The 27,009-nt window shown below is 35.3% G+C and overlaps 1 protein-coding gene and 1 long non-coding RNA gene across 2 annotated transcripts; both read right to left on the bottom strand.

Annotated features, from left to right (window-relative positions):
• Positions 1-18,085: 18,085 nt before the first annotated feature.
• Positions 18,086-20,227, bottom strand: LOC128193366 (mitochondrial adenine nucleotide transporter ADNT1-like). The gene is made up of 5 exons (XM_052871648.1): positions 20,100-20,227; positions 19,994-20,031; positions 19,450-19,562; positions 19,214-19,327; positions 18,086-18,229 (listed from the first exon to the last, which is right to left on the bottom strand). The coding sequence occupies exons 1-5, from the start codon at positions 20,225-20,227 to the stop codon at positions 18,086-18,088; spliced, it is 537 nt and encodes a 178-aa protein (XP_052727608.1).
• A 1,090-nt stretch (positions 20,228-21,317) lies between these two features.
• On the bottom strand, positions 21,318-22,807 carry LOC128194108 (uncharacterized). The gene is made up of 2 exons (XR_008245424.1): positions 22,334-22,807; positions 21,318-21,966 (listed from the first exon to the last, which is right to left on the bottom strand). It is a non-coding gene; the product is annotated as an uncharacterized LOC128194108 (long non-coding RNA).
• Between the last annotated feature and the right edge of the window lie 4,202 nt (positions 22,808-27,009).

Genomic DNA, 27,009 nt, shown 5'->3' with positions numbered 1-27,009 from the left:
TATCCATAGATTTTGATAGATATTTTTATAGAGCTAAAACATGTAAGTAATTTTAAAAATAAAACAACAGCAAAACAATCTAGCAAAAGCAATAATAACTTCGAGAAGAAATATGAACTCAAGTCCTCTATAACTAAGTCGTAAGGTTTATGACCTAAGTCATAAGTCCTAGTACTCTAAGGCCTATACCCTAACCTTACTTTGACCTAAGCCTCTAACGTCCACTAAGCCCTCCCTATGTCCTATGCCCTATGCCCTAGCCTTATACACTAAGTTCTATGAACTAGTCCGTTTGTCCTATACCTTATGCCCAATGTACTTTGTCCTATGCACTATATGCTATGCCTTGTGCACTATAACCACTACACTTGAAGGAATACTTTCTCCTGGGGAGCCCACAGAGGAATCAACACCAATGATCATTGTAGGAGCATCGGAAACAGATAGGACTGAAAGAAAATCTCTTCTTGGTAATATTGAATTCAATCCTCCAAGCTTCACCATTAATAAAGAGTATGATAAGACAAAGAATCTTGCATCATAAACAATAAATACATCATACACAACAAATTATACAACTAATCAAATATAAAATGGTACCTTAACATTGATCTTCAACGAAATATTTGTTAAATATTGATCGTTGACAGTTAATAGTGCAGCCAAGCACTAGCTAACAGTTCCCATTTCAGCAAGAGCCTTATTCTTCAACAATCCCAATCAAGTTTAGTTACTTTTCAACAATAATGAACTTGAACAATTTCGTTATGTGAAAGATAAATAAAATAACTCACCAATTCTTTCTGTCATGAAAGAGAAATACAACGAACTGCAGAATCCAAGAAACTTTAGCATCCACGAGGCCCACTATGAGATTAGGTGGAACATATTTATTGCAAAGATCTTCACAAGGTGTTTAAATCACTTGTAAGAAAAATAATAGAAAAACATAGCAAGATTATTATGGTTCAAATCACCTTAAATTTTGAAACTTACAATTGTTTTAATTTCACTGCACTTGAAAAGATCCTACAAATCCTTGTCCAGCACATCAGGCAGAAGACATAAGCTCTATCTTTGTTTGATTGAATAGGGTTCGGAAAACAAGTCAGGTTGATAACAAAACTGATCATTTCTAAATAAGAACACCGAAATTTAGATAAGAAGTTCCACCTCCAGTTTCTTGGTTTGAAGTTCTCCCCTCTCCGATCTCCAACTGAACATAGTTTCACATTGAACAAAACATTAATTGGACAAACAACAGATGAAACTATAACTCAGTTTACAACTTATCTTAAAGAAAGAAATGATGTCAAACAGTGCATGAGAAAAATGTGAAAGTACTAAAATAAGTATATAACAATTTACCTTGGAAGCTTGTAAAACTTGTGTTTCTAGTTGAGTATAGCCATTACTGTTAAACATACGGAGCATATGTTCAGAAACATAATTGCTTCGACAAAAAAATGCCTCTAATATCAGAATAATAAGAATCAATCATCAACCACCCACAATTTAAGAATTGTTGTCATAGAATGATATTAAGAACACTAATTGCATCATGATGATAATCGAACGATAATGGCAAGTAATGAAATATCCGACACAAAGGACATCTTTACCTTAAAGTTTTGGTTCTGTTTGTGCATCAAATCCTTTTCTCGAAAACTGATGTTCCATTTCGATGAAATCTGTAAAATATTTGATCCATAGATTTTGACAGAAATATTTATAGAGCTAAAACATGTAAGTAATTTAAAAAAAAAAAATAACTCACTAATTTTTTCGATCAAGTAAGAGGGAGACAACGAATTGAAAAATACAAGAAAGTTTAGCATCCACAAGGTACAATACTTTCCCCACTCTTAGAAGAGGTAGAATATATTTATTGCAAAGATCTTAACAAGGTGTTTAAATCACATGTAAGAAAACAAATAGAAAAACATTATTATGGTCTAAGTCAACTTGAATTTTGAAACTTACAATAGTTTTCATTGCACTACACTTGAAAAGATCTACAAATCCTTGTGCATCACATCAGAAAACCTAATCTCCATCTTTGTTTGATTGAATAGGGTTCGGAGAACGAGTCAGGTCGATAACAAAATTGATAATTCCTAGATAAGAACACCAAAATTTAGATAAGAAGTTTAATTACACATCTTATTTGTGAGGTTCCACCTCTCATTTTTCTTGGTTTGAAGTCCTCTCCCTCTTTGATCTCCAACTGAACACAATTCCACATTGAACAAAACATTAATTAGACAAACAGAGGAAATTACAACTTAGTTCACAACTTATCATAGAGAAAGAAATTAATCCGATCAGTGTATGAATAAAATGAGAAAGTACTACCATAAGTATATAACAATTTACCTTGGAAGCTTGAAAAACTCGTGTTTCTACTTTTGTAAAGCCAATACTATTAGACATACAGAGCATATGTTCAAAACCATAATTGCTTCGACAAAAAATACCTGTAATATCAGAATAATAAGAATCAAGCATCAACCACCCACAATTTAACAGCGTGTTGTCATAGAATTATATCAAGAACACTAATTGAATCTTGATGATAATTGAACGACAATGGCAAGTAGTGAAATATATAAAACAAAGGACATCTTTACTTTAAAGTTTTGGTTCTGTTTGTGCATCAAATCCTCTTCTTGAAACATGATTTTCCATTTCAAAGAAATCTGTAAAAAACTTGATTCATAAATTTTTACAAAAATATTTATAGAGCCAAAACAAGTAATTTTAAAAATAAAACCTCAACAACAACAAAACCATCTGGCAGAAGCAAAAAATAACTTCGACAAGAAATTTGAACTCAAGTCCCACTATAACAAAGTCCTTTGCTTTATGACCTAAGTCATAAGTCAGGTTTAAAAAACATACGCTCTATCTCTGTTTGATTGAATAGGGTTCGGAAAACAAGTTAGGTTGATAACAAAACTGATAATTTCTAAATAAGAACACCAAAATTTAGATAAGAAGTTCCACCTCCCATTTCTTGGTTTGAAGTTCTCCCCTCTCCGATCTCCAAATGAACATAATTTCACATTGAACAAAACATTAATTGGACAAACAACATATGAAACTACAACTCAGTTTACAACTTATCTTAAAGAAAGAAATTAATCCAAACAGTGCATGAGAAAAATGAGAAAGTACTAAAATAAGTATATAATTGGACATAATTTCACATTGAACAAAACATTAATTGGACAAACAACATATGAAACTACAACTCAGTTTACAACTTATCTTAAAGAAAGAAATTAATCCAAACAGTGCATGAGAAAAATGAGAAAGTACTAAAATAAGTATATAATTGGACATAATTTCACATTGAACAAAACATTAATTGGACAAACAACATATGAAACTACAACTCAGTTTACAACTTATCTTAAAGAAAGAAATTAATCCAAACAGTGCATGAGAAAAATGAGAAAGTACTAAAATAAGTATATAATAATTTACCTTGGAAGCTTGTAAAACTTGTGTTTCTACTTGAGTATAGCCATTACTGTTAAACATACGGAGCATATGTTCAGAACCATAATTGCTTTGACAAAAAATGTCTGTAATAGCAGAATAATAAGAATCAAGCATCAACCACCCACAATTTAAGACCCTGTTGTCATAGAATGATATTAAGAACACCAATTCCTTCTTGATGATAATCAAACGACAATGGCAAGTAGTGAAATATTTGAAACAGAGGACATCTTTACCTTAAAGTTTTGGTTCTGTTTGTGCATCAAATCCTCTTCTTGAAACATGATTTTCAATTGCAATGAAATCTGTAAAATATTTTATTCATAAATTTTGACAGAAATATTTAAAGAGCAAAAACATTAAAGCAATTTTAAAAATAAAACTACAACAACAACAACAAAACCATCTATCAGAAGCAATTATATTTTGAGAACAAATTTGAACTTAAGTCCTGTTATAACTAAGTCCTAAGCTTTATGGCCTAAGTCATAAGTTGTAGTACTAAGTCCTAAATCCTAACCTCACTATGACCTAAGCATTTAACGTCCATTAAGCCCTCCCTATGACTTATTCCCTTTGCCTTATGTACCACGTTCTATGCCCTATGTCTTGTGCACTATGCCCTAGGCTCTATGCACTATGTCCTATGCATTAGCACCTATGCTTTATGCCCTATGCACTATGTCCTATGCCTTGTACCCTATGACTACTACAATTGAAAGAATAGTTTGTTCTCAGGAGCCCACGGACGCATCTGATAGACTTCTTTAATCAAGAAGTCTAGAAAATGAGTAGAAACACACACCAGACAACTCAACACAGTGAATAACCTCTGATTGTATTTAGTAAATGAAAGAATACAATTGTTCCCACAGCTATCAAGGAAGCCTAATCTTCCCCCCCTCTCACACTAAACAACTCCAAAACTCCTCCTCCTCGCCCTTCTCAACAAACTCTTTATTTATACTCTCATATACTTCTAACAAACTCCTAACTGACTTCTTTACTTCCCGTCTTTTTTATTCCTTCTTACATATACTTTTAATCCCCTATCAATACCCCCCTCCTCTTCAACAACCTTGTCCTCAAGGTTGAAATCAGGAAATTGCTGATTGATAAACGTTTCATCCTCCCAAGTTGCTCCCTCTACCCCTCCATCTTGCCACTGAACCAATATTTGAGTGGTCTCCTCCCCTTGTTCATTTCTTCCTCTTCTTTGTAGTACTTTTAAGGGTCTATATAATGGGCCGTCCGCCTGCAGTCCTACTGGTAGCTCCCCTTCCACCTTATGCTCCCCCACAGCCAACTTTAATTGTGAGACATGAAACACCGGGTGTATCTTTGCAGTGGCAGGCAACTGCAGTTTGAAAGCAACTGGACCCACTTGCTTTTCCACCAGAAAAGGGCCATAATATCTGGCAGATAATTTGGGATGCAACTTGACCGGCATAGATACTTGCGTATGAGGTCTTATTTTCAAAAAAACCCAATCCCCTTCTTTTATGCTAGACTCCTTTCTCTTCTTATTTGCATACTGGACCATCCGCTCCTGGGCTCGGGTCAAATGATATTGTAGTTGTGAAATGGCCTCATCCCGCGTCTGTAAATCCTGCACCACAGCTTCCACCACTGTTTCTCCAGGTATGAACTTGGTTACTACCGGGGGCTTTCTTCCATATACCACTTCAAACGGGGTACACTTCGAAGCCCCTTGATAACTGGTGTTATACCAGTTTTCAGCCCATGGCAACACATTGCTCCAAGCCTTGGGCTGTTCCAAACAGAAACACCTCAAGTAGGTCTCTAACACTCTATTCAAAACCTCTGTCTGCCCATCCGTTTCTGGGTGGTAGGCGGTGCTCATTTTTAATTGGGTACCCTGTATTTTGAACAATTCCGTCCAGAATGTACAAACAAACGTGGGATCCTGATCACTAACAATTGATATAGGAATTCCATGCAAACGTACTATCTCCTTGACAAAAATCTCTGCAATTATCTTGGCTGTATGTGGATGTTTGATAGGTATGAAATGCCCATACTTACTTAGCCTGTCCACTACGACCATTATTGATTCAAAACCTTGAGATTTTGGTAATTTGACCACAAAGTCCATGCTTATCTCTTCCCAGATGGCCTTGGGAATAGGCAATGGCTGCAACAATCCCTGCGGAGATGATGTCATATATTTATGTTGCTGGCAGATAAGACAGGAGGCTACGTAGTCGGTCACCCTTTTTTTCATGCCCATCCAGTGAAAAGCTTGGCCAATTCTTCTATAGGTTCTATAGACACCCGAGTGTCCCCCAAGCGTAGTGTCATGAAACTCTGCAAGGATTTTTGGAATCCACTCTGACTTTGCTGAAAGCACCAACCTTCCCTTATAATGGAGTCTCCCATTCTCCAACGTATACGCAGGGTGTGAATCTGGGTCTTCCTTCACTTCTTCCATTATTTTCTTTAACCTCGCATCTTTTTCCACTTCGTCTATTATTTCTTGGTAGTCAGGCCAATAGGGCCTGGTTATTATTAACAGCGTCCTTTCTCCTTCGTCCCCTTCTTCTCCCTTTCTAGATAACCCGTCCGCAACTTTGTTGGATGCCCCCGTCCTGTAATGTATATCAAACTCATAGCCCATGAGTTTCGCCAGCCAATTTTGCTGGTTCTGAGTCGTTATGCGTTGTTCAAGTAAATACTTCAAACTCTTTTGATCTGTATAGACACTAAATTTTTTTCCCAGCAAATAGGGACGCCACTGTTGAATAGCTAATACCAGTGCCATCAATTCCTTCTCATACACTGACTTCCCCAACGAACTCTCCGATAATGCCTTGCTGTAATAAGCAATAGGCCTCCTATTTTGTGATAACACAGCTCCTATTCCCTTCCCCGAAGCATCACATTCAACTTGGAAAGGCTGTGAGAAGTCTGGCAGAGCCAGAACAGGAGCAGTGGTCACTGCCTTTTTGAGAGCTTGCATGGCTTCCTCTCCGGCATTTGTCCACTCAAACTTCCCCTTCTTCAAAAGATCCGTAAGGGGTCGGGCAATCTTCCCATAATTCCTGACAAATCTCCTGTAGTATCCAGTGAGTCCCAAGAACCCCCTTAACTCTTTAATACAGCGGGGTGTTGGCCATTCAGTCACTGCAGAAATTTTTTCTCCATCCATTTCCACCCCCTGTTCAAATATCATGTGCCCCAGATATCGAATATGTCGCTTGCCAAACTCACATTTTTTTTTGTTGGCAAACAGCTGGTGTTGTTCTAACACTTTCAGCACCTGTCGAAGATGTTCCTCATGATCCCCCCATGACTTACTGTACACCAAAATGTCATCAAAAAATACCAGCACACTCTTCCTTAAGAACGGTCTCAACAATGAATTCATCATGTCTTGAAAGGTGGCCGGAGCATTGGTGAGGCCAAAAGGCATTACTAAAAGCTCATAATGTCCTAAATGAGTCCTAAAGGCTGTTTTGGATATATCTGCCTCCTTCATCCTTATCTGGTGATATCCAGATTTGAGATCCACTTTAGAAAAATAAGCAGCCCGTATAATTCATCTAGGGGTTCTTCAATCACAGGAATTGGATATTTATTGGGAATAGTTACTCTGTTTAAAGCTCTGTAATCTATACAAAAACGCCAACTCCCATCTTTTTTTTTAACCAAAATTACTGGACTGGAAAATGGGCTGTTACTGGGCCGAATAATACCCAGGCCCAACATCTCCTGAACCTGTTGTTCTATTTCATCTTTCATTAAGTGAGGATACCTGTAGGGTCGCACGTTCACCGCACCAGTACCTTCCTTAAGAGTTATCTGGTGGTCCACTTCTCTGACAGGAGGAAGCCCCTGCGGCATCTCAAAACCCCCCTCAAACTCCCCCAAAATCTTCTCCAGATTTGCTTCCTGCATGGGGGTTAAATCCTCTGCTCCCTTCTTTTTCCCTGCTGTTTCAGACTGATACATACCCCACACCACCGCTAGAGTTTCAATCCATGTCTCCTTCTGTAACGCCTCGGGATTGACGACCTTCTTCAAAGATCGGTTATCACCCCTTATCACTACCTCTCTTGCTGCCATGCCATACTTCATTGTCATCTGCTTCCAATCCATTCTAATTTCCCCCAACGTAGCCAGCCACTCCACTCCGAGCACTACGTCGACGCCCCCTAATTCGAAAAGATAAAAATTCTCTTTAATCTCTACTCCGTCCAGTATCAAAGAAACTGCCATGCAACGACCTTGCGTTTCCTTTCTCTGGCCGTCCCCCAAGCAGACGCTATAGGGCGTCGTCTCCTCCTTCGCTAAACCCATCTCCTCCGCCAATAGTGTCGAGATGAAATTATGACTTGCTCCGCTGTCAATGAGGGCTGTCAATGAGGACGACTACTCTCCGATCTCGAATCCATCCCGACAGCTTCATCGTATTCGATTGCGAGATTCCCCCAGCAGAATACACTGACAACTCCATGCATCGTTGTTCCGCCTCTTCTTCTGCCTCCGCCCCTTCCGCCTCGTCGTCGTCAGCCCCCAAGATCATCACCTTGAGACTCCTCTCCGCGCAACGATGCCCAGGGCTGTAAGGTCCTCCACAATGAAAACAAGGACCCTCCTCTCTCCTCTTAAGGTATTCCGGATACGGCAGCATTTGCAATCCGCGATTCGGTCCGCTGCCGCCTGACGTGCTTTCCACTTTAGAACCAGCGGTTCTGGTCGTCGCTTCTTTCTTTTGACTCAGACCTCCGCTACTGTTCGCGCACCCCTCTGATGACCCTCGATAGATCTCCGTTCTAGCTACTGTGCCCGCACTGCCGGTATACTTCCCCCAAGTTGGTCCTCCTTTACTCACCGCACCTCCTCTGGTCACCCTCGCCACCAACCCCGATTGTTCCACATCCCGCGCCCTTTCCATCGCAGTTAACAGGTCGCGAGGATTGTAAGGCCGAACGAGATCCCGCAATTCTTCTTGGAGTCCCGCAAAAAAATACCCAAGCAGTTGTTCCTCCGTTACTTCCGTAGCCTGGGACACCAGGATTTCAAATTCCCTCACATATTCCTCCACCGATTCCCGCTGTCGCACGGCTGCTAATTTTTCAAAAATCGTTCCCCGGTGTCTACCTCCGAATCTCCTAACCATCGCCTCCGTCAATGTCGCCCAGGTAGGTTTCTTAACCTTCTTCCGCCAAAAGCGAAACCAATGGTTCGCTTCCCCTTCCATACAGATGTACACCAGCTTCATCTGCTCCTTTTCAGTCACACTCTGTATTTCGAAAAATTTCTCTGCTCTTGCGATCCATCCCGTCGGATCGGTCCCTTCAAAAGTGGGTAATTCCACTCTCTTCATCCAACTCTTCTGAACGTCCTCGCGTTCTTCCTCCGATTCATCCTCCGATGTCTCCCTACTTCCATTCACCGAATGGCTACTCTCCGAACTCCTCCGCTGATTCCCTCTTTTCTCCCGATCGCGATTTACAATTCGTCTTCCACGGTCGCGACTCCCATTTCGAGCCCTTCCTCTCATCTCTGCTCGCATCTCCATTAGCATTGCTTCCATGGAATCGAACCTTCCCTCCAGTGCACTCATCCTATTCTCCATTTTGCCTCTCCGTTGATTTGGATCCGGCAGGTCGGACCAAGTTGATAGACTTCTTTAATCAAGAAGTCTAGAAAATGAGTAGAAACACACACCAGACAGCTCAACACAGTGAATAACCTCTGATTGTATTTAGTAAATGAAAGAATACAATTGTTCCCACAGCTATCAAGGAAGCCTAATCTTCCCCCCCCCCCCCCCCCCCCCCTCTCACACTAAACAACTCCAAAACTCCTCCTCCTCGCCCTTCTCAACAAACTCTTTATTTATACTCTCATATACTTCTAACAAACTCCTAACTGACTTCTTTACTTCCCGCCTTTTTTATTCCTTCTTACATACCCTTTGCCTTATGTACCACGTTCTATGCCCTATGTCTTGTGCACTATGCCCTAGGCTCTATGCACTATGTCCTATGCATTAGCACCTATGCTTTATGCCCTATGCACTATGTCCTATGCCTTGTACCCTATGACTACAACAATTGAAAGAATAGTTTGTTCTCAGGAGCCCACGGACGCATCAATGCCAATGATCAGGGTAGGAGCATTAGAAATATATTGGACGGAAAGAAAATCTTTTGTTGGTAATATTGAACTCAATCCTCCAAGCTGCAACTCATAGAAAATATCCTAAAAATTCCAGATATTGGTGACTATGATTATACCAGCTTTGTATAACCCTCAGAGAAGATTGAATTTGGTTTGCTGATAGAGAAGTCGGGTATTAACTCTGACCCGAAATCAGCAGCACGAATTAATTGAATAGAATTGAATTGAAATTCAAGGTGATACATGATTATTGATGTTTGATGCAAGCAACATAAAGTACCAAATACATATAAACTTAAGATCAACTATGTCGGTGCATTTTATGCAATTAGATGCCTTACTTGCACCTGTATATATATGGCTTTTCCTTATTGCTCTCCTCAGCTGGGTTATGAGAATTTTGATCAAGTCAGCCTCCCCCAAGAATTCTTCCTACAAATGCACAACACATATAAATAATATTTTGCAAATGCAAGAAACTTAAGTTACCAATGCACTAAATATTCTGCCTACGCTCATTTTCTCACAAACTAAACAGAAGCCATAAAATGAAACAGGAAAAACAGAAGATACGTAGAGCCAACCTCACAACGTTCTTGAAGTAGCCTAACTGGAACCATTTCAGATTCCACAAGCCATCTTGCATGAAGAAATGAAAATCTTAAAATCAATAGTAAATTATAAAGGAAAGAAAGACATAATGTTTACTCCAAAAAGATGAAAATTTACAAATTAAGGTTTATATCAAATAAAGTATACAAGACCAGCTTGATGAGACGAGAACGGGAATCTCCTGGCATTATATGCTAAAACCAAGGAGACAGTAACACATAATTACAATAAATGGGTTTACTACAAATAATACAGTAATAAATCATCGGTCACTAGAAATTGAAACAGTATTCATTGTCTCCCTCCAATCACAAATGACACGCTGATAATACATATAAAGAGAGAAAAAGACTCCACAAGAAGACGATCTTGTTGTTGATACAAGAGATACTGAAGATTGAAAAAAAGGGAGGCAGTGTGGTATCAGTGATATGAACGGTGGGATTGAAGAATCATCCAAGAAGTGTCCAAGATTCAAACCTTGGACGGTGCCAAAGAAGAAAATTATCTTATGAAGAGAAAAAGCATTTTTTTTAATGCAATGGCGGTATCAGTGATATAAGACATTTCATATTGTTAAATGTAGCTATTTTTTTTAAAATGTATATATAATATGTAAATATGTATAGAATTATTAGTTGTGGCGTCTTTTTAAAAATTTAGAAGGAAAATGATGCTGCAAAAAGGCTGACAGAATCACGAACAAAATTTCCTGAGACGTAAAGAGTCACTGTCCTTAAGAACTTATCCGCGGTGTGTTGCGCAAGTCCTCCAGGATACAACGCAAGGAACTCTAAACAGAGTATAAGAATAACCCAGAATATTTTAGAAAAAGAAAGAGACAAAGGATGAAACTTAAAAGAGAAGAGAATGAGAGAAGATTGATTTTTTGGTGTGTCTTGGAATGAGGGAAAAGCTCTCTATTTATAGAGCTAAGGGAGAATAAAGTTAATAAAAGAAAATAAAAGTCAATAAAAGCAAAATCAAAACCATAAATATTTAAACGTTGAAGTACTTAAAACTTTTTATCTTGCTCTTAAAATGTTACCATGGGCAATTAAAGAAAATATTAACGTTGCTCATTCCAAACGTTGCAACACAACGTATTGCTTTTTTCCGTTGCCAATTAATATATATATATATATATATATATATATATATATATATATATATATATATACCAACGTTCCAAAACGTTTTCACTTTTGCAATAATAATAAAATACTATAACAACCCCCACTTATTGCAAAAGAAGTTGAAAGAAAATTCTTTGACTCAAATAGCTCAAAAACTAAAAGAAAGATAAGAAACTTTTATTCTGGGTCTCATAGGATGTAATGCATCAGAACTGGTATAACAAGTTATATGAACCAGTCTTAGATTGAGAAACTTAATACACAGTGTAGTTGGTATAGCAAGCTATATGAACCAAAAACACTTGACGTGTGTTAGAGGTTTATCAATCACAATGCACCCCCACAGTCCTTGCTGTTATCGCTGTGTTGCGCTTACTAGGCCATGCGCGTGCCCGGTATTCATGAGTGCTCTAGAGATCATGCCAAGATCTCATGCAAGCGGCCCCACTTGACACTCATATAGGTGATTTCATCAAGTGTATGCTGCAAATCATACACCACCCATAAGGGATATGAAAATCATTAAAACTTTGTTTAAGACAAAATTCTATCACCGTATAGAATTTTAAATGACAAAGTTTAACCTCTCAATAATGTAGTCTCTAGCACTTTCACACACACCATAGAGATGGACATAACCGATTGAAATCAATTTAGTGCTATCAGAACTAACAAGTGACTTGTTTTTACCCATATGAACCTTATTCATGGGATCTCCAATCACAAAGGTTGGGTTACCATCACTTGTTTGTTTGCAAGCGGCTTAAGTCCCATTCCCCTTGACGTTTCTAATATCATTTGTCTTCCCATGGGTTTTGTCAGAGGATCTGCTAGATTCCGTTCTGTTTACATAATCAATGGAAATAGTTCCACTCTTTAGCAACTGCTTCACCAAATTGTGTCTCAATTGAATATGTCTATTCTTTCCATTGTAATTTTTGTTTTTTTGCTATAACTATTGTCGATTGGCAATCACAGTGTATTGACACCGATGGGGTTGGTTTCATTCCTAGTGGAATGTTTGCTAAGAAGTTTTTCAACCACTCTGCCTCACTACCAGCCATCTCAAGAGCGACAAACTCAGATTCCATTGTTGATCTTGCAATAATAGTTTGTCTGGCTGATCTCCATGTAATCGCACCACCCCCAAGTGTGAATACATAACCACTAGTGGATTTTGTCTCATCTGAATCAGAGATCCAGTTAGCATCACTATACCCTTCTAATACAGCGGGAAATCCACTATATTCAATGGCATAATCCATTGAACCTCTTAAGTATCTCATAAGCTTGGAAAGTGCATCCCAATGTTCTTGATTTGGACATTGAGTGTACCTACTCAGTCTACCTACTGCATAAGCAATATCAGGTCTAGAAAAGCTCATCAAGTGTAGTAAGCTCCCAATTATCTGGGCATACTGAGGCTGAGATAATGATTCTCCTCTATTTTTCATTAATTTAGAGTTAGCATCATAAGGGGTACTCACAAGTTTGAAATCATAATACCCAAACTTCTTAAGAAGTTTCTCAACGTATTGTTCTTGAGATAGTAATATACTATATCCCTTCCTTATGATTCTAATACCTAAAATCACATTGGCTTCACCCATGTCTTTCATTTCAAATTTTGATCCTAGAAACAATTTAGTTCTAGCGACAATCTCATTGCATGTACCAAAGATTAACATGTCATCCACATACAAGCATATAATGACACAATCACCATTTTCAAACTTAGAGTACACACATTTATCAGCATCATTAGGTGAAAACCCATCACAAAGCAACACATTATCAACAAGATAAGTATAAAAGTCATCTCCAAAGGAAGTTTCCTTTCTCTGCCTTTTGTTTCTTCTCAAATCCTCATTTATGGTATTACTATTATCATTATCATCAACATGTTGAGACATCTCACTAACCTTTAAGGGAAACACATGTTCAAAAAATTCAGCATTTTTCGTCTCCATTATAGAATTTCTCTCAAGTATGTTACTTTTAACAACTAGAAACCTATAGGCAGCACTATGTTCAGCATAACCTAAGAACATACAATCAGAGGTTTTAGATCCTATTTTCCTTTTCTTAGGATCAGGTAACATCACCTTAGCTAAGCACCCCCACACCCTTAAATATTTAAGGTTAGGTTGGTAACCTTTCCACAACTCATAAGGAGTTTTACCGGTTTTCTTATGGAGTATTCTATTTTGTAAAAAACATGCAGTAAGCAAGGCTTCTCCCCAAAGGTTATCAGGTGCACCAGAACTAACAAGCATAACATTCATCATTTCCTTAAGGGTTCTATTTTTTCTCTCAGCTACTCCATTAGACTCATGTGAATATGGTGGGGTCACTTCATGGATATTTCCTTCTTTAACACAATAATCATTAAAAAGCACATACTCACCCCCTCTATCTGATCTAATCCTTTTAATTTTCTTACTCAACTAATTTTCTACTTCTGCATTATAGGTTAAAAATACATCAAAGGCTTCATCTTTATCTTTGATTAAGTAAACTTCGGTATATCTAGAATAATCATCTATAAAGGTCACAAAATAATTTTTACCTCCTCTAGACATGGTTTGTTTCATATCAACTAGATCAGTATGAATTAACCCTAATAGCTCAGTTTGACGTTCTACAGAAAAACATGTTTTCTTTGTTAATTTAGATTCTACACATATATCACATTTTCTACTTTGTTTATCATGCATATTAATTAATCCTAGTCGTTGTAATTTCAAAACATACGAGGAATTCACATGTCCTACTCTAGCATGCCATATATCATACGAGTCAACAATATAAGCAGAAGAACTTGATTCATTAATATTTTCAGAAACATTTAGAATGAAGAGTCCTTGATCACAATATCCCTTCCCCACGAACACATTATTTTTTGTCATGATGATCATGTCAGACTCAAATGACACTTTAACCCTCACCTTTCCCAATAGTGCTACAGAGATTAAATTAACTCTTATTGATGGCACATGTAGCACATCACTCAAGGCCAGAGTCTTTCCAGATGTGAGTTTGAGAAGAACTTTTCCTTTTCCCAGAACAGGAGTGGTCCTGGAATCACCGAGGTAGACGTGTTCTTCTCCATCCCCTACACTAGTGTAAGAGGTAAAAGCACTTCTGTTTGCACAGATATGCCACCAGAGTCTACCACTCACTTGCTCACATTGGTCATCAAATTTACTTGAGAAACGACCGCAGCAATAATGTCATCTCCTTCGGCTATATTGGCCCTAGGAGGATTGTTGTTTCTCGCTCTACGCCTGCATTGTGGTGCATGATGGCCTGGCTTCCCACATACGAAGCAATTTCCTTTCTTTTTAAAAGTGGGTTTAGATTCATGGGGACGAAATTTAAGAAAATTATTTTTCTTTTTATGATCAGGTTTTGTATTCGTACCTTTTTGGAGCAGGTTTTACTTTTATCTGCGAAAGAAAATATGGTACAAGTAAAACCTGCTCCAAAAAGGTACGAATACAAACCTGATCACAAAAAGAAAAATAATTTTCTTAAATTTCGTTCCCATGAATCTAAACCCACTTTTAAAAAGAAAGGAAATTGCTTCGTATGTGGGAAGCCAGGCCATCATGCACCACAGTGCAGGCGTAGAGCGAGAAACGACAATCCTCTTAGGGCCAATATAGCCGAAGGAGATGACATTATTGCTGCGGTCGTTTCTCAAGTAAATTTGATGACCAATGTGAGCAAGTGAGTGGTAGACTCTGGTGCTACCAGGCATATCTGTGCAAACAGAAGTGCTTTTACCTCTTACACTAGTGTAGGGGATGGAGAAGAACACGTCTACCTCGGTGATTCCAGGACCACTCCTGTTCTGGGAAAAGGAAAAGTTCTTCTCAAACTCACATCTGGAAAGACTCTGGCCTTGAGTGATGTGCTACATGTGCCATCAATCAGAGTTAATTTAATCTCTGTAGCACTATTGGGAAAGGTGAGGGTTAAAGTGTCATTTGAGTCTGACATGATCATCATGACAAAAAATAATGTGTTCGTGGGGAAGGGATATTGTGATCAAGGACTCTTCATTCTAAATGTTTCTGAAAATATTAATGAATCAAGTTCTTCTGCTTATATTGTTGACTCGTATGATATATGGCATGCTAGATTAGGACATGTGAATTCCTCGTATGTTTTGAAATTACAACGACTAGGATTGATTAATATGCATGATAAACAGAGTAGAAAATGTGATATATGTGTAGAATCTAAATTAACAAAGAAAACATGTTTTTTTGTAGAACGTCAAACTGAGCTATTAGGGTTAATTCATACTGATCTAGCTGATATGAAACAAACCATGTCTAGAGGAGGTAAAATTTATTTTGTGACCTTTATAGATGATTATTCTAGATATATCGAAGTTTACTTAATCAAACCTAAAGATGAAGCCTTTGATGTATTTTTAACCTATAAGGCAGAAGTAGAAAATTAGTTGAGTAAGAAAATTAAAAGGATTAGATCAGATAGAGGGGGTGAGTATGTGCTTTTTAATGATTATTGTGTTAAAGAAGGAAATATCCATGAAGTGACCCCACCATATTCACATGAGTCTAATGGAGTAGCTGAGAGAAAAAATAGAACCCTTAAGGAAATGATGAATGTTATGCTTGTTAGTTCTGGTGCACCTGATAACCTTTGGGGAGAAGCCTTGCTTACTGCATGTTTTTTACAAAATAGAATACTCCATAAGAAAACCGGTAAAACTCCTTATGAGTTGTGGAAAGGTTACCAACCTAACCTTAAATATTTAAGGGTGTGGGGGTGCTTAGCTAAGGTGATGTTACCTGATCCTAAGAAAAGGAAAATAGGATCTAAAACCTCTGATTGTATGTTCTTAGGTTATGCTGAACATAGTGCTGCCTATAGGTTTCTAGTTGTTAAAAGTAACATACTTGAGAGAAATTCTATAATGGAGACGAAAAATGCTGAATTTTTTGAACATGTGTTTCCCTTAAAGGTTAGTGAGATGTCTCAACATGTTGATGATAATGATAATAATAATACCATAAATGAGGATTTGAGAAGAAACAAAAGGCAGAGAAAGGAAACTTCCTTTGGAGATGACTTTTATACTTATCTTGTTGATAATGATCCAATAAGCTTTATAGAAGCTACTAGTGCTCCTGATGCAAAACAGTGGGATAAGGCCATTAGGACTGAAATTGAATCAATCCAGAAAAACAATACTTGGACTTTAGTAGATTTGCCTAAAGGAGCAAAACCCATTGGTTGTAAGTGAATCTTTAAGAAAAAGTATCACTCTGATGGATCTATAGAGAAATATAAGGCAAGATTAGTAGCAAAAGGTTTTACTCAAAAACCCAACATAGATTACTTTGATACTTTTGCTCCAGTGACTAGGATTTCCTCTATTCGAGTGTTGTTAGCCCTAGCAGCTATCCATAAACTAGTGATACATCAGATGGATGTTAAAACAGCCTTTTTGAATGGTGATTTAGAGGAGGAAATTTATATGACTCAACCTGAAGGGTGTGTTGTACCTGGTCAAGAAGATAAAGTATGCAAACTCTTAAAATCCTTATATGGGTTGAAACAAGCACCAAAACAATGGCATGAAAAACTTAATAACGTATTTTTTTTCTCGTTGCCAATTAATATATATATATATATATATATATATACCAACGTTCCAAAACGTTTTCACTTTTGCAATAATAATAAAATACTATAACAAATGATAATGAATACACATATTGGAAATCAAATAATATATATAAAAAAATAAGAAATATGAGAGGAAAAAAATGAAACAAAAAAACATATAATTAAAGTTATTTAATTGTTTAAACTAGAAAAGAAACATGATAAAAAGTTCATCAATAAATTACCGATAAGAATCCATTAACAAACATGGGAAAGAATGGTAATGTAATAAATTAAGTCTCTTTAATAAAGTAAAGAATTAAATTTTTTAAATAACAGAAAAAGTATATAAGGAGGAAAATCATATTAATATGTTAAAAAAATACCCACTTCTCACTTTTTAAAAGAAATTTCTTATATCAGATAATTATTTCTTCCTCTCTCCATTTTTCTTTTTTATCTAAAACTGTGCTTCTGTCGATATATTGTATCGACGGATAAATTTGTGGGCAAGTAATTTGCTCAAGCATTTGAAGATGATTACAAACGATGACTTTTGAAAAAAAAAATGTGATTTTTATCTCTGCATGTTAAAGGAGAACCAAGGTGATTTACTGTTAATGTTCATGTAAAATGAAAAGAACATGTTGCCCTATTTATTTATGGGTTTTGGAAAGAAGAAGAAAAGTAAGGGGGATTGATTTTGTCCATCATAGAATCGATTATGCCAGAAGAAAAAGGCCTTAATCAATTCTATTGCATTTTCAATAAACTAGAATCGATTTTGTGTTACTGAAATCGATTCTGGATAAATATAAAGAAAAATAATTCTGGATGTGTTTCTTAGACAATAGAATCAACTATTGTAGTGTTGGAATCTATTATAAGTGTGTTTGTGATGGTTTGGAATTGAGTATAAAAAAGTCCGTCTTAATTTAATTCTATTATCTTGGACGTAGAGAATTATTATAACATGACAAGGAAGTTATGCAAGTGTGGGCCAATGGATTAACTGACCTTCACTGAATTGGGAACTAATCCCTTGTATAATGCTCCAAATCCTTCATGTTGCAAAGTTTTTCTGAATGCACCCACCATGCCGGTAAGCCACATGCAAGCCTTGTTGTCACACTTAACTCAGAGTTTGGCCAACAGTTCAACCAGTCTTTCAGAGACTCCTATACGGAAAAATTAAGACCCACATTTGGTATTTGCAGACACAAGCATGATATGTTCATGCAAAAACGAAATGGGATATCTCAAAGGGCAGTCTTATTACCACCAATTCACAAACAGTTTCCACATCTCAAGTTAACAAAATTGAAGGCTGGCTCCACTTGTTCACTCTTAGCATAACCTGCCACAACTAAAAAGACATGGTTCCAACAAAATGGAACACTATGATCAGAGGCCAGTATTTAAATTTTAGATTATAGGGTCTGTTCATTGTAAACCTAGTCAAATGAGATAATAAAATATCTTGTAATAAAGATGTGCCCTAGTGTATTGCTGGATTTTGCTTTTCATAGCTGAAAAGTGAAAAGTCTTGATTTCTAAAAGTGCTGCCATGCTGGATTTCATTTTCATCATATAAAGTTTCTTGTTTCAGGTTCTTATCATTGATTGTATTATCAGAGGGGCTATAGGGATTCAACCTCAGAGTATTCGTTGATTCAACACTTGTGTGATATTTTGCAGGTGCAAAACTACTGGTAAGGATTTCCCATGTAATTCTCTAAACTCTGGAGTTTGCTTATTTGATCTCCTTACATACTACTCTAAATAGATGCCATTAAGACAACTCATTTTTCATGTTCTCTAGGAATTTGAATCCATTTTTTTGAATCTCCATTTTCTATGTAGTGATTTATGCTACTCTTTGTTGCTTCTGTCTCCTCTTTTCCTTGTCAGGTGTGCCTTATCTTTAAACCATGGGGTGTTTTTCTTCAAAAGTGATAGCAAGATCAATTAGTTTCCATGAAGAGAGAAAGAAGAGATCACAGAGAGCAAGTAATGGCATTCCACTGTTGGAAGATCTAATAATCTCCTCTGGTGGCAGTGATCAGTACCTAGTTCTTGTCTGTGCAGCTAACACAGTATCCAACAATCTTAGTTCTAACACATCCTCAAAACTTTTCAAGAATCAAGTGTTATTTACTTACAACTCCTATAACTGAAGGTAGCCAACGTTTATACGAAGCTCGAGGGCGTTCTTCCCTTAAGACTGTTGAAAGAGCATGGTAAATTCCCCTGTATTGACGTGGAGATGCTTCTGTCTACATAAGCATTGAAAATTTAAGCAAGTGATTCAAGGAACCAACTCCATCTTTCCACAGATAACACTTCTAGAAGCTAATCCAAATAAACCAAAATTCAAAAACAACTTTCTTTACAATACCTGAACGGTTAGCCTTCGCCGTACCATGTCCATTGGATAAGTGGCAGACATGGCAATGATTCCCGCACAAGCTCCAGCTCCAAGACGCAGGATGGGAGTGAGTTGAGCTTCTTCTGCCAAAAAAAAATGATGGTTTGAGGAATGAAATCAACAATCAACCACAAAGCATGATCAAATGATGAATTGAGCTTCTTAAGACTGTTTTTAGTTTGATCTGTTACTTTCCTTTTCTTTATATACTCTCTTGTATTATCCGTTTTCATAATAAAAAAATCACAGACGTTTTCATTGCCTTTCTCCCTAGCTTTTCTCTCTGGTTTTTCCTTTTTCCTGTTTTGCCATTTCATAATCCTATGATGGTATCAGATGAAAAACTCAATGACTTACGAAGCTACTTTTTTTCTTCGCTACTATTTATTCCTCCTCTTTCACAATTTCTTTATTAATATAAGCAACAACCTATTATAAGGAGTCTAGGACTGTTTCTGTGCTATATTTGACCATCTAAGACAAATAGTGTTTTGGAGAAGTGTTTTGGTTGTACCATTTCCAGGTTGCTGCTCATAAAGCCATAAAATACCCCTGCATTAGTATTAGCACAATTAGAGATATTAAGGCTGATATTGAATTAACAAATGTGGAGAACATACTTCAAAGCTTGCTCATAGCTAAAGAACTTTACAGCTGAATTTGGGACAATACGAGCACAGTTAGTTCCGTTTGCTTTATACAATCCTCTAAAACCCTCAGTTTGTTTATCAGCAATTAAAGAAACCATCTATATACTTCTTACTCCTTCGTCATTTATTTTTCACCATTAACTAATGTAATAAACCATCCACACAGTCGCTCTCGTGCAATAAAGAAACAGCTTTTTAATTAGAAAAAGAAAAAGAGCCTATGAGACTAGACATGATATACAAGAAAAAATTATGATTGCAACATTAATAAGTAGGATTTAGTTGTAATAAATTTAATGGCAATAACCTGCAGCAGAATTTTCAATCTCTAAATACATTATGCTTCACTATGTAAGCAGATCAAAAGTCAAAACGCATTTGACACATGCCTAATAGTACAAGGCAAAATTATTTGATTATTTTGAATATTAATTTATAGTATCTACCCATAATATGCATTATCTTGTTTTGTTATATTTTTCACAAATAGTCAAATACCAAATAAATGTTATCTTTATCATCAACCATTTTATCTAACACGTTTCGATTTCTTTGCAATCTTTGTATCTCTATCTTTGCTGATTATTTTTATATAACAAAGTTGAACTCTTTCTTTTTTTCTTATGCAACAAGATTTGACAGTTTTTAAACAAATATCTGATTTTTTTTCTGGCTTATTGAAATGTCACACAATGTTCGTCATATATAAGATGACATGCAAGAAAGAAAACAAGAAACATGCAAGAAAGAAAACAAGAAACTTCAGATTGAATCATCATAGCATAGCGATTTAAAGAGTTTGAACATGCATGATTAAGTAAGGGCAGCACTTCATTCTAAAAGCAATGAAAAAATAAATAAAAGAAGTAATGCAGAGTGAAACTCACACTCGTCCGGCGACTCCACCGACGATGAGAGACTTGCAGATGTTGAGAAGCCGGTGAGTACGAGGTTTGGCAGCCTCACCGGCAGGCTTTGCTTCGAAAGTCATAGCTTTGGTAAGAGATCGATTTTGAACAGAATGAGAAGAGGAAGGAAAATAAACGGTAACAGAATCGGTAGGAAAATTTCCTCCTTAAAGGGTTTCGCTTTCGCAAAGCTTATATATATATATATATATATATATATATATATATATATATATATATATATATATATATATATATTCATGTGCGCGTATACGTAACATTTTTATTTATTTATTTATTTTAGTTCAGTTTTATAACAATATTGTGAACATAATAAATGTATTCAATGTTTAACTTACTTGTTGTTTAAGTACATTATATATACTTACTAATGTGTCTCAATGTGGTGGTTATCATTTTTGTTAGATATCTTTTAATTTTTTTATCATACTAATATATATTAGTCCCTTAATATATATTAGTCTCTTAATAGTGATTTTGGATTTAGTCTCTATGTCATTAGTTCAATTTTTATAATTAGTTCTTAAAATTGAACGGAATTAATTTTGGTTTGATGTGGCAAACGGCGTTTGATGCCAGCTTCACTTGTATATTGCTTTTTCTGTCACCAACCCAGAAACGCCTACCTTCTCCAAACTCCAAAAACCCTAATCCTCCTCTGCCGTCAGCTATGCCGTCGCAAGGCCGCTACTGCCGAAAAGCTGCCATCAACACCACGAATCCTTCAAGCTCACATCGGACCACCACCACCATGAGCAACCATTCGCTGCTGTCGCGAGTCTCTACAGCCTCCATCATCAGATCCCACAAACAACCCCCAAGTCGTCATGAATTCAGAGCGCGAGCATCCTCCTGCGTGAGCCATCCTTCATCGTCCTTCACCTAGAGCTCCTTCTTCGCGTCGCAACCTATAAAAAGCCACCAACATCATAAAAAATCAGTCAGCCATCAAGCCACAATATGAAAAACATGCTGGTTAAACGGGTGTGCGTTAACAGATATTCATGAACCAATCCACAGAACAAACACTTCAAACATCAATAAAATCAGAACATAATTTCCTCACATTCAGAATCAGACAAATAGATCCTTTTAACAGATAAAACCAAAACAGTTCCTCCACTTGACACATAACAGCACAAGTACATCACAACATAACCAAAACACAACAAGATAATTAACCAGCCAAGACCTCAGACTGCACCAGAAAGGTGAACCCCATCCCATATTATCCAAGAACAAAACCCTAAGACCAATTTTAGCAAGAAGAGATACCATATATCTACATCCCTAGCAAAGCTGCATGCAAAGTAGGATCCAATTAGTGAAGCAGAACAGTCACGGAACACCAACAAGACAAGAATAAACCAAAAAACACAAAAAAAAAAACAAAGAAGAAAAGCACAGGGTTGAACTTAAAAGGCCAAGAGAAGAGTAAAGTAAAAAGGTCAAATTTGCCGGCAAAAACGGGGAAGCATATTTTGGAGAGAAAAGGGGTATTGGGGTTCATCGGTAGTGATCCTGAGAGATCGTGAGAGAATTGTATAAAAAATGGATCTTGAAGAGGAAAAGTGGAATCTGAAGCAGATCGGAAGGAGAGACTTTATCGGTAGTGGAGACTTTATCGGAGGCGGTGGTGGAAGCTGCTCCATTGAAGAGTAGTAAAAGAGAAAGAAAAAAAGAGAAACGTGGCAAGGAAAGCTCGCATCATACGTCTTTTAATTTTGAGGATTATAAAAGTTTTAAAACTAAGAGAACTAAAATGAACAAAACTTTCAATGGCTTGATAGTTAAAGACTATCTGTCGTTAAATTGGGTTAACGGTGTTAAAAATTAAACTGAGTTGTCACTGTGATGTAGAATCATTAATTGATGTGTGCAGCTTACGTGGAGCATGTGTAATTAAAAAATAAAAAAGAAATGTTTCTAAGAATAGAATTAGGGGTTCACAAAGGTTCATCATCTTCAACATTTTCCCCAAATTACAAACCTTAGTGATTCTACCTACAATTCTATTTCGATTGCTTGATTTCTTTTTGCAGGTTTGATGCTCAAGGAAGAAGATGAAGCTCACGATGAAGGGAATTGATTTCGCAGGTTAGCGATTGGGTTTGGAAGCACGATGGCAGCGCGATTCGAAGGGGTTTTGGTTGATTCTGTGTTTGACTTTCCTTGTAGGTTTTGGTTCAAGATGAATGCGTGACGGCAACCTCATGGTGAGGGAAGAAGAAGCAACTTGCAATGCGCGTTTGAACAAGATGAAGGGTTGAGGCTTCTATGCGAAGAAGATTATACAATCTGGGTGCTTCTGCATTTTGGATGCTTATGAGTTTCTAGATTGAAGGAAATTGACTTGAGTTTCTGCAGGTCTAAAATTTGGGATTTGCGCGAGAAGGGAGAAGAGAATACGAACCTACAGTGATGGTGCATGGAGATTTTTGCAGGTTCAGACTCATTGTAGAGCTCTCGTGGTGCTTGCGATTTTGGTTGCTTCATGACGCGAGGATGAAGAGAATACGAACCTACAGTGATGGTGCATGGACCTTGGCTGGCCATATTGTAGTGATATAGTGACCTTTTATAAGTACATGATTAAGATATCCAAGACCATATTGTAGATCCAAGACTTCTAATATTAACCACGATACTCATTGTTGAAAAAATAATAATAATATTTTACATATTTTAGTAATGATTTCGTCCTATTAACACATTAAATGATGAAAAGCTAAAAGAATATATATATTATACTACCAAACAATTAACACGTAATGTTGTTACAAGACAAGTGGATGAAGTATCTTGACACATAATGTTAAGAATAATTTCTTTTCTGTATGACATGCTATATATGAATATTCTAAAAAGTGTGTTGAGTATAATAAATTATAATGTTTTATAAAAGTATAATTGATGATTCCTATATTTTAATAAAAGTGATTTAATTATAATTTATTTCATATGTGTATATATATATATATATATCATTATTATTTTTAAATAATTAGTTTGCCTAATAAATATAATTAAATTGATAGGGAATCAAATGTTATCAGGCGAAAGAATGGAGATTCATGAAAGTGAACTTGAATTACAATATAACTCAAAAGGTTGAATGTCTTCCCTATGAAACTCAAATTCAAACTTCCATTACTCTATTTGAGTTGTATCACTCATTTTGAATTACAATATAGCGGTCATTACATATCGTTCACTTTCAAGTTCACAAAGGAACGAAAGAAATATAAATAAAAAGAAAATAAAAAGGTAATAAATAAATAAATGAACAAAATAAGCTGTTTTGTTAGAAAAAATAGAAAAAAAATGTGAATAGCTGTTTGTTGTTAATATAATAAAAAAGCCACAGGCGAAAAGCTACAGTAGATTGTTAAGACAGATTAATTATTTATTTTACTACAAATAATTGATTGTGTTGGAATTTTATACTTTTTATTGTGTGAAAATTAGACTTTATGTAAAGGAATATATGTAATACTTAACATATTAAATCAATATTAATTTTTTAATTAAAAATGTGAATAATTATTTTTAAATTTTAATTAAAAAAGGCATATGTCCCTGTCGCATTTTCCTACTCGAACATAACAAATTAGGTTAATTGGAGGATCAGTAAAAATTAAGTGATTTTATTGAGGTTAATGTAAATAAAGCCTTACAGGAATTAAAATAATATAAGAAAATTGATACTTTTATATACATAATTCTTTTACAATCATTTGATATTATCTTTCTTTATATTTTATTTTTTTTTTCAAAAAATTATAAATAATTTTTTTTATGTTTATTTTTATTAAATATGTTAAATGAATGTTAATGTAAGTTATGCTACCTTATTGTAATATAAACTATAAAATCCATAAATCAAATATTAAGTCATACAATACAAATACAGAAGTCTTTTACTCGTAATATAAACTATAAAATAGTCATGCAATACAAATACAGAAGTCGAGATCGAGAGATATAAAAGTTTTAAGACAATAAATAAAAAATATTGAACAGAAAAAGTATAAGATGAACAAGAAAATTTAATTAAAACTTAACTTAAAATAAAAAGAAAAATTGAAAGAAATCTCATATAAATTTATTGAGATTATAAAATATAGTTATTGAGTTCACTCCCCTTTTACCGTTGGGTGTTGCTCCCTTCACCACCTCAAGTACTCCTGCATCTCTCCACTATTTTTTTTATTCCAAAAATAGTCTACACCTCTTCATTATTTTCTTTTATTCCAAAAATATCATACACCTCCCCACTATTCTCAATAATCTTTCTCTTTCTGCATTAATGGAGCATTCATATCACTCAGATTTGAACTTGTGATATATTACAAAATATAAAATTCAGAGAAACTTTAATATTAGTGCTTCTACCACTTCCACTTTATAAACTTAAAAGTTAGATACAAATACAAAATAATAAACATAATAATATTAATAGTAAATAATAATAATATATTATTATTATTATATACTAACTTTATAATAACGAAATAACTAAATAAATTATAAATCTTTAACAAATAAATTTTCTTTTATATTTTAAGTATTTAATAATATTTTTATATTATTTATCTAATAAATTAAATACTTTATTCAAGTTATTTGAGTAATGTAAATAATATTCAAGTTATTTTACATTTTGCAATAAAGCTATCACACGTTCAAATCTGAGCCCATGTAAATGCTCCATTAATGCAGAGAGAGAAAGAAAAAGATTGTTTCCATTAATGCAGAGAGAGAAAGAAAAAGATTGTTGAGAATATAAATGTTCCATTAATGCAGAGAGAGAAAAAGAAAGATTGTTGAGGATAATGGAAAGGTGTATAATATTTTTGAAATAAAAAAAAATAGTGAGGAAGTGTACAGTATTTTTTAAATAAATAAAAATAATGAAGAAATTAAGGTACACTTGGAGTGGTGGAGGGAACAATGCCGGTAATGAAACGCGTGGTGGGAATAGTGGCGACACTTTCGGAGGAGGAAGTGAAGCTTTCAGAATGCTAATTAGAATTATTTTATCAAGTTGTTTATTCCCAATCAAAATAAAATATTTCTTAAGGATTATTAAATTCTACACGTGCCATTTTTTGTGATAATACTCTTCTGACCATAAAATAATTTAATTTGAATTTTTATAATTATTCGATAATAAAAAGGATTTTCAAATTGTAACTTGTAAGATCTCAGTTTTATAAAAATAAATTCCAGTGAGTGAAGGGTAGAAAATCTATAAATAAAATCTTTGAATTTTAAAAATATATTCTTATCAGATTATATTTATGAAGAGAAAGTAAGTTGATGATCAAATTTTACTCATTAAGTTCTTAATATAAGTGTAAAAAATGCTCTCTCTAGTAAGGATAGTATCTCTTTTTTTGTGTTTTATAAAGGTAAAATAATGTTAGGATTAGGTCTGATATTTTGAGGTTTACCAATAGTTAGATAAGATTTGTTATCTAGTTAAGGGGTTTAATTGTTACCATCAAAAAATTCTAACCATAATAAAATAAAATGTTGGTGTTTCTATCTAATTTAATAGATATACTAAAAAGTAAAATCCAATAAAAAAAATTTAATTTTTTATTTTATTTTAGAGCCGTTCAAACCTATTTTTTTTAAACAATATTATAATTAATTTTGACAATTTAATATTATGATTATTATTTGTGATGAGATATATTAATAATACTATATGAATAATATTATTATTGTATATTTAAAATAAGTATCATTTTGTAAGGATCTGAAAAATAGGTCAAGAGCAGTTGGGTTTTATGTTGAGGCAGCTAGACCCGTAAAACTAAGGACATCATGATTTTAGAAGGGACCTTTCAAAATCTGAGTTCATTAGTCAACTTTCTCTTCTCTCTCTAGAACTCTTATTTTCCCTAACCTTGATCTGCCTTCTCTCTATCATTCCCTCACAT

This window comes from Vigna angularis, chromosome 1 (genome assembly GCF_016808095.1).
Source record: "Vigna angularis cultivar LongXiaoDou No.4 chromosome 1, ASM1680809v1, whole genome shotgun sequence".
Taxonomy (NCBI): domain Eukaryota; kingdom Viridiplantae; phylum Streptophyta; class Magnoliopsida; order Fabales; family Fabaceae; genus Vigna; species Vigna angularis.
The sequence above is the reverse complement of the archived record's forward strand: the minus strand, read 5'-3'. Positions and strand labels throughout refer to the sequence as shown.